The 8,605-nt window shown below is 40.4% G+C and overlaps 2 protein-coding genes across 2 annotated transcripts; both read left to right on the forward strand.

Annotated features, from left to right (window-relative positions):
* Window positions 1–766: 766 nt before the first annotated feature.
* mrpl53 (mitochondrial ribosomal protein L53) lies at window positions 767–2,100 on the forward strand (the record flags this gene model as incomplete). The annotated part of the gene is made up of 3 exons (XM_084153917.1): window positions 767–861; window positions 1,500–1,612; window positions 1,915–2,100. 3 exons carry the CDS (start codon window positions 767–769, stop codon window positions 2,031–2,033), a joined length of 327 nt encoding a protein of 108 aa, XP_084010043.1. The 3' UTR covers window positions 2,034–2,100.
* Window positions 2,101–2,628: 528 nt separating this feature from the next.
* On the forward strand, window positions 2,629–4,049 carry fabp4a (fatty acid binding protein 4a). Its single transcript, XM_084155284.1, has 4 exons — window positions 2,629–2,767; window positions 2,951–3,126; window positions 3,219–3,323; window positions 3,807–4,049. The coding sequence occupies exons 1-4, from the start codon at window positions 2,695–2,697 to the stop codon at window positions 3,858–3,860; spliced, it is 408 nt and encodes a 135-aa protein (XP_084011410.1). The 5' UTR covers window positions 2,629–2,694; the 3' UTR covers window positions 3,861–4,049.
* Window positions 4,050–8,605: the final 4,556 nt, after the last annotated feature.

Below are 8,605 nucleotides of genomic sequence, written 5' to 3' on the forward strand. Positions count from 1 at the left end.
GATTTCAGTCTTGGAGGTGTGTTTCCTGACTGATTCTGCGTTTGGTTAATTATGTTTTCCCCCCATGAGACACTGTAGATGAGGAAGTCTGTCTCACTGTCTATGCTATTGGACAGAGAGCAATCACTGCAGCTGTTCACCCCCATGTTAGTGGGCAATTGGACATCATCAAATCAAAACCCAACCTTCATTTACCAGTTGAGACACACGGATGTTCCAAACTCCATTTTAGACGAGACTGACTTTATGACCCAAATTATCCTAGTTACACTCTGTAGTACATTTTGACACTAGAATAACTGTTTCTGGGATTCGTAGCTTTTTAAATGCAGTCGCTCCTTAAATAAATGTTTAAAAAACTCTGTGTACACACCATGCACAGTTGTTACCCGAAAAATTATTTTATTGATCAATTTGTAATATTAGTCATGTTTTATCCATTACTGCCATCTAGTGTGTGCAGAATGAGAAATTAGTGAAAGTGACATAGGAAGCTTTTACCTCTCGTTGTGCACATCATTTGTGAGAGCTTTAATTTGTTTTATTCTCTATAGAGCTGTCAAAATGCTCATAGGCTGTTCTGAGAACGTACCCGCGAGTGAACACATTCTCCGGAGGTGAAAGTGGGTCAAGCAGATCTGTATGTATTCTGGATGGTAAATTCACCAGAGAGCACAGTTTAAAAACGGTGAATTCACTCTTGTCGAATCTGCGTTCGAGACGTTCCTGAACAGTGCCCAGGTTGAAAGGTTATCGTTGCGAAAACATGGCGGCTTCCAGCAGGTCTGTGGTGGTACTGAAAGCAGTCAAGAACATTGTTGTGCAGTTTTGTCCATTTGAATCCAATGTTCGTTCCACACGGTAAGAAAGTAATTTGTCTACTTAAACCATGTGAATATACATTTTTCTAGTGAGCAGAATTTGCTTTTATTCATTCGATGAAAGGAAAGCGACCCTTCGTGATGTTGTGAAACAAATTCGGGTCCCTCTGTAGGACAAATAATGCATCTCATTTCACACAGAGATGCTCACAGACTATCACGGTATTATTTAATGTTATCTGTGCAAAATGTATTCATATTGTTGATATTGACAGATTTATCAAGGTTATTATTTTCTAGCGAGCGATCTTAAATCTGTAGCCTAATAAACTTTGAGATTGGCAGATTGAGATTGTCATTCAACTTCTCGCTTCATTGGCAACAACGGTATAGGCTAATGTTAGAATGCTATTGCTGTAAACTCAATATTTGGCAAGCATCATCAAGCAATGTGTTATATGACTTTATTCCAGATTTACAAATATCTATAAACGATTAATTAACTGATTGTTTAGGCCTATAAACTACTGCATACCCTGGAATAAATTAAGGTTTGCATGTAATTTACAGATTTTTAAAAATCCTTTGCATGGGTGAAGTTAATCTATATTTCTTATTCCGGTGAGGGACCGAGATGCATCCCCTGTTAATGTGATGTTCCATGTTGGTGTCCTGCAGGGAGTTCCTGGTCATGGTTGGATCTGAGAAGGCCAGATCTACCAATATGAACTGTGAGGTGATGGCAGAAGTGAAACACGACCAGTCTGAACCACTGGTAGACATTACATTTAGTAAGTAGAATAAACTTGACTTTTACCTCGACTTTAGATGATATAGGCCTAAGGTAGGTATATTATGCCAGTTGTCACCAATCCTGGTACTGGAGAGATATAGAGTGAAGGCTTTTGTTCCAGACCAGTATTTACAAAAACATAATTGGCCTACATAATTCGAATCTAGCTAATTGGATTCTTTGGGGTTTTCACCATTTGGTACCAAGCAGCTGAGTTCCCAATTTGGTTTTGCGTACCTTTTATCCTGCCTCAGCTAAACGAGTGCTTTACCTGGTGCATTCCCCCACTCTTCCCTACAGTGGATGGAGAAAGGCTAATGATGAAGGGAGCGAGACTGACCAGCAAGGAGATGCTGACAGCACTGCAGTCCAGATCTGTAGCCAAGGACCCCCAGGCCAAAATTACAGCCAAGAAGTAGTCCAACCCTCCATAATATGTATGTCTATGTATATTTGTGAATGTTTATAATAAAATACTTTATTGAACTGTTCTGTGTTGGTTTTCACTCAATTATAGAAATTGTACAAGATTTCCCTCTACTGAATGGTTTTACATTTGTCATTTTAGCAAAGTTGTATTGTGTGCATTTTCACTTTTTGAAGTTATTTCGGTTAGATGGCATAAGACTTATTTGAAGTGAAAGAATGTTCATTTTCTTCTCGGCCAAGTTTGTTTAAAATAATCTTGTCCACTCTATGTAGGCTATTAGATTGCATTATCTACCAATGTCATAGTTTTGGAGCATGTGATTTGTCAACTATTTGCAGAGTAATAGACACTCTTTTCAGCATTTGAAAGGACATTGTGAAACGCATAGCCTCTGACATAGTAAGCTAAACGTAATTTGGCACAGTAGTACATGTGGCACTCAAACCTTTCACCCATTCTAACATTATTCCAGCCATCGGAAATTGAGGAACTACATACAGTGACGTTCGTGGCTGTGATTGGGTAGTATTAGAATGCGCGAGACAGATAGATCCCTTTAAAACCGTGGATCGTTCTCAACAGGCAGCAGAGTCAAGTTTGGACAAATAGAACGAACTGTTGGGAATATTGCAGATAGGCTAACTGGAAAGATGGTTGACAAGTTTGTGGGGACCTGGAAAATGATTTCCAGCGAGAACTTTGATGACTACATGAAAGCTTTGGGTATGATATTTGTCTAATCTTAAATAAATTATTGATTAAATATGAATGTATATAATTATGATACAACATAAGAATTAGTCATTTGTATTTATATAAAAGTTATTATGCATTTCTAATGCTTTGGGTTGGGCAACAACACACTGCCAATACATCCCTCTTGACAGTTTGATCTCCGTTGTGCAGGTGTTGGTTTCGCGACCCGACAGGTGGGAAACCGCACCAAGCCCAGTCTGATCATCAACATGGACGACCAAGGAATGATCTGTTTGAAATCCCAGAGCACTTTCAAAACCGTTGAGATTAAATTCAATCTCAACGAGTCTTTCGAGGAAACAACCGCCGACGACAGAAAAACAATGGTTGGTTGGGATCAAAATCTGTGTGTGAAAGTCCGTTGACTTGGGTTAACGGGTCATTGGAAATAACTGTCATTTTTTCCTTTCATCTTCAGACCGTTTTTACTCTTGAAAATTGCAAACTTGTGCAAAAACAGAACTGGGACGGCAAAGAGACAACAATAGAGAGAGAGGTGACTGGTGATGGAAAGTTGATAGCGGTAAGGAATAGTTTTTTAATTTCTTATTTTAAAAAACAACGTTATTATAGCTTACACGTTTCTCAAATGGTCCAGTAGACTTTTTTTGGCATGTTTGTAGTGCTTGTTTATTTGTAAATAACTTCTGGACTTGACAGACTAATGTAAAAAAAAAAATGTATGATATTATAAAGTCATTTTTCTAAACTTTTTTCACCACAAAGTTGAAATGTTGCCAATGAAACTTGTTGGGAAAGTTAAGTCACACTTGACCATATATGCTCAACCATTTTACATCTAACTTTGAACAAGTGACTGAACAAGTGTTTTATCACTCTTTAACATAAAACATGCTTGAGTGTGTATTCCTGGCTCTTCGCCTGCACCTGAAACATCTCAACTCTGACCCAACACACCCTATTTTCCTCTCCTATTCTCCTCTCTTCTCCTTTCCCCTCCTCTTCTCTTCCTCCCCTCTTCCACTCTTCCTTCTCATCCTTACAGAAATGCATGATGGGGGATGTGATTGCGGTGAGGACATACATGAAGGAGGTCTAATGGGACTCAGGACCATTTTGTTTCGGATGACGACAGGCTCAGTTCAATGAGCAGCAAAGCTAAAGTTACAGCACCTATTGCTCATATTCTTCATTGTATTGCCAAAGCAAATTTATGCATTGTACTACTCCAATATGATACATTTGGTTATAAACATTGTTTTGATTTTAATAAAAACCTTAAAATTGCCCTCTGTTCTCATTTGGAATTATTACATGATGTCTTGATTGGATTCTCCAGATGTGTTGAGACAGTAGGGACAATATTGACTGCTAAAGACTTACATGTATGTTTTACTTTTTAACTCTAAACATATATATTTTTTTTAGACATAAGACAAGAATACATTTATTTTCATAGACTTTGACACAAAATGTGGGAGCTTTCATCCATTTGTGTAGACACGTTTCTCCTTAAATATCAGATGTCTTTCTTGATTGTAATGAGCTTTAACAATGAACAAACCCATCAGTGTTTTGCTGCAACAAACAATTAAGTACATTTGATTATGACAAACATGGATATTTGTCAGCTCTCTTGGCTGTATCATAACCATGTGTTTAACCCATTACAGTCTAAGCCCTGTCTAAGCCGGGGGAGGGGGTTCAACTAAGCTATGTGGAATTGTTTTAAGAAGGTCATATCAAGGATAATTTTGCTATTTAGATTTTGAATTTTAAGACCCCTTGAAATATCCCCACAAAATAGAAAAAAAATATTTGCTGAACATTTTTATTTGGCCTTACTGCTATTAGCCCATACAAAGGCATTGAAGAACAGATTAACAGATTCACTACATGGAACAACATATAGTCCCCCCAAAAAAATCTAAAGGAAGTTTGTTCTGAAGTGTCTGTCCTATATCTGAGAGATATAAGAAAGATCAGGAAAGATTTGTTTTAGTTTTTTGGACATATATTTAACCCCTTATTTTTGGCACTAAACAGTCTCCATATTCTGTATACTTACATTCATTTTTTCAACTGGTACCGGGGGACCTTCAGATGAGTCTTGTGAGGCCTGTGGGCATCCTAGAGCAAAACAACTGACATGTACGTGTTTGTGAGTCTCACCTTTCCACAGAGTGGAAGCCCAAACTGTATAGCCCAAACTGTTCGGACGCTATAGACAGAAGTTGGCAGATCGGCTGTACCGACTTCAGATGAGTCCCAAGATGCTTGTGGGGGTCGCAAAACGGAGAACACAATTTTGTTCGTGAGAGTCTCATCTTTCAATAGAGGGGTTACAATAGTTTCTAGGCCAAACCGTTCGGACGCTACAGAGGAGACCGATTTTCGGGATATCTCATGGTCTGACAAACACGGTGGATTGAGACACATCCAAATGCAAAAAAAAACGATATCTCTCATTTAAATTGACAGATTTGTATGGTGATTATTTTATTATGCTAATTTAGCTTTAGCTGACAGCCCAACTGGCTATTTTAAACACTGTACAAACCAAATTGATATGGAATGTAGATTTTGGAGGATTACTGTACAGTACATCAAAATGGACAGCCTATGTTAAGATGTTTTGCTCAAAGCAAAATGTGAGTAGTTTGAGTCATAACAGGACTGTCATGAGTTGAAGACCTTTGATATTTTGAATAGCAACAAGAGCCATTGAAGACATTTTCCATCTAAACCCCAAGTCAAAGTTGATCTGCTTAGTTTGTATTTGGCTCACATCCAATAACACAATTCTCTTGAGTTTGGACAGAACAAGACAAATGAAAGCTACGCACTTCATAATGTTCAGATGGAAGGCTGGCTAACCCTGGGAGGGGATGGGGGGGGTCAAGTAGCTAAACCTTGGAACCCTACATGATGAATGCTTGTTGTTGGCAGGGGACCACCAGACCTACTCTACTGGGATGTGAATGCTTTTAGATTATCAGAGGGGACCAGTGATAGAGGTCACAGAGGATATGTATTCCTTTCCTTTTTTTGGTCTGGAACATTTCTCATGTTGTAGGCCACATAGTTGCAGTGGTGCGTAACTTAGGGAACCCAGAGCATTGTGGGTCTCCCTGGAGTCACACCCTTTGGCAGGGACTCGAGCTGAGATTGTTCCAGCGAGCAACAGTTAGCCGACAGCCACTTTCCCATGGCAGGAAAGAGAGCAGATATACTGATTGGGATTAATGGCGAAAACAGCTGAAACAGGTGGAACTGTGGGCCAACTCTCCACCCGACATCACATTTAGGCAGGACAATGCAATCGGGACACTGCCTACGCTATATAAAGTTTGCACAGCGGGTGGGCTGCCAAGTCTATCACAGTTGCAAATGCTGGTAGAATAAAAACACGACTAGAGACGTGCAGCAAAGGTATAGACTGTTTGGTACAGTGTAATAGAGACAAGTTGAAGATACAGATTGCTGTACACACTAATGGAAGTTTCCTGCCCACATACAGCGTGATATTCATATGGATGACAATAGGTCACATGAGTACCGTTGGACCGATGACTCAAGGTTCATATGATCTCAACAGTAAGTTGTTAGTGTGTGTGTGTACGTGTTATGTGTGTTTGTTTATTCGTGTGTGTGTGTATGCGTGCGGGTGTGTGTGTGTGTGCAAGGTTACAAGTTCCTTCTGAGGCAAGAGAGAGAGAGAGCCATCTAAAATAATACCGCCCAAGCCTTAATCCATACAACTCTCAGCTGCTTCTGATTGTGTCCTAAATGACACCCTATATAGTGCATTACTTTATGGGCCATGGTGAAAAGAAGTGGACTATATAGGGAATAGGGTGCCTTTTGAGACACAGCCTCTGTGTGAAAGGGATACAGCAGCAGTTTTGTGGTAAAGGGAAAGGATACATTACTATAACAGCTCGTAGTTCAGTGATCCGCTGTAGCTGTGGCTGCAGGATACAATGGCCAGAGGTAATTACAGCACAGTGAGGAATCTCCTCAGGAAGAGAGTGATAAAGAGAGCCCAACATGAGATCTGTCAGAGGAGAGAGAGTCACAGTAATCATTGGAAATGTTTAGCAAAACAAAGTAGTGTGAAGAGAATGGATTGTATTTGGGATACATATTAGGCTTCTGTCATTGTTTACCCAAGAAGAGAAAGTCAGGCCAGTTTCCCAGACACAGTTTAAGCCTAGTCGTGGGCTAAAATGCACTTTCAATGGAGATTCTGCATTGAGCAATTTAGTCCAGGTTTACATAATCTGTGTCTGGGAAACCAACAGCAGAGTCCTGCTCAAAACTGATACAGCAGTGTCTGGGACTGATAAAGTCTACACTACAGGGACTGATACAATGTCTGTGTATCACATTAGGTCTATTCACACACCCAGAGGGATGTTGTTGAGACTGTGTGTGTGTGTGTGTGTGTGTGTGTGTGTGTGTGTGTGCGTGTGTGCGTGCATGCATGTGTGCGTGTGTGTGAAATGACTAGCTAGTTAGTGGTGCATGCTAGTAGAGTTTCAATCAGTGACGTCACGCGCTCGGAGACCTTGCAGTAGTTGTTTCCAAGTGTTCAGAGAGTACCTGGTTTGAGCCCAGGTTGGGGCAAGGAGAGGGATGGAAGCAAGACTGTTACACGTGCGTGTGTGTGTGACTTTGAAACACAAGGATATCTTGTTGACCAGACAGCCTGGACATTACAGGAATGAAATCACATCCTTTGTGTCACATCTGGAAAGCTCCACTCGCAATATACCGTCCGCTCGCACACTTCCGCTGTCCCCTTCCTCACACACACACAAACACCACCACCACGGCAATAGTAGGCTAATACACACACGGAGCACAGTTTACTATAGTTCAGCAGATTACTTTGTTTTCCTCAGCCTCACCCATTGTGTTCTGAGAATAGGGTATGTGATATGGCAAATATAGTTTTTACCTGAAAACAATAATCTAATATGTATTTAATGTTCCTACCAACCCTGGCAACTCTTACTGTGACCATATCAAAACACATTTTCTCCCCTTAGGTAAAATTGGTGAGCCTACCCTACATTAGATTTCATAACATAATCTTTACAAAAACACCTCTTATATCCATCCCCCTCTTCTATCCTGCCTGTCTTGTTATTGCTCTACTCAGGTTGTAACAGGAGCTCTAAAGCAAACCTGGGTTCAGAAAGTGTTTGAAATCTTTCAATTGCTTTGAGTGTTTCTTGAGCGAGCTTAGAGTGTCAGGTGAGCGGTGTTTGCACTTTAAGGACTATTCCATTGGTTCCATTGCACCAGGAAAGCTCAATCAAGCCCAGCTAAAGCATTTGAAAGATTTCAAATACTATTTGAATCTTGGTCTGCTCTGGAGTGAAGTGGACCTTGGGTTCAGCCTGGTCCTGCGGCTTGCTGGGTAGAGAGGGGGTTGCTGGGTAGGAAGGTTAGATATGTCAGCCCTGGCCTCAGCGGAACTGCAGGGAAGCTGGTTGCCATGCAGGGAAGCTGGATTTGAACTACTTCCAAATCCAGTTTAACTGAGGATTGGATGAAGTCTTTCTGATTTCAACAGCAACAGCTCTGGGCTCGGGCATTATATTATGCAAGGAAGGAAAGGACAGCCTGGCCTGGTTTGGGTTCACTGCAGAAGCAACCCATCACAGGTTTAACATTTTTTTGTTTGTCAAGTGTTTTCTGTGTGTTGTATTTCTAGGAAATTACAGATAAAATAAAATACAGGGATTAGGGATTTAAGGTTGATCAACTGATGGACAAAAATTATAATCTGTCATCAGTCACACCTCAATACACAAAATGTATTCTGAAAAACCT

The sequence above is a fragment of the Coregonus lavaretus genome (genome assembly GCF_964263955.1).
Source record: "Coregonus lavaretus genome assembly, chromosome: 3".
Taxonomy (NCBI): domain Eukaryota; kingdom Metazoa; phylum Chordata; class Actinopteri; order Salmoniformes; family Salmonidae; genus Coregonus; species Coregonus lavaretus.

Bases quoted from the DNA above. Each gene is read 5' to 3' on its own strand.
- fabp4a (XM_084155284.1), top strand. From the start codon at position 2,695: ATGGTTGACAAGTTTGTGGGGACCTGGAAAATGATTTCCAGCGAGAAC. The intron at 3,127-3,218 runs GTTGGTTGGGAT...TTTCATCTTCAG, and splicing joins CCGACGACAGAAAAACAATG to ACCGTTTTTACTCTTGAAAA. The intron at 3,324-3,806 runs GTAAGGAATAGT...TCATCCTTACAG, and splicing joins GTGATGGAAAGTTGATAGCG to AAATGCATGATGGGGGATGT.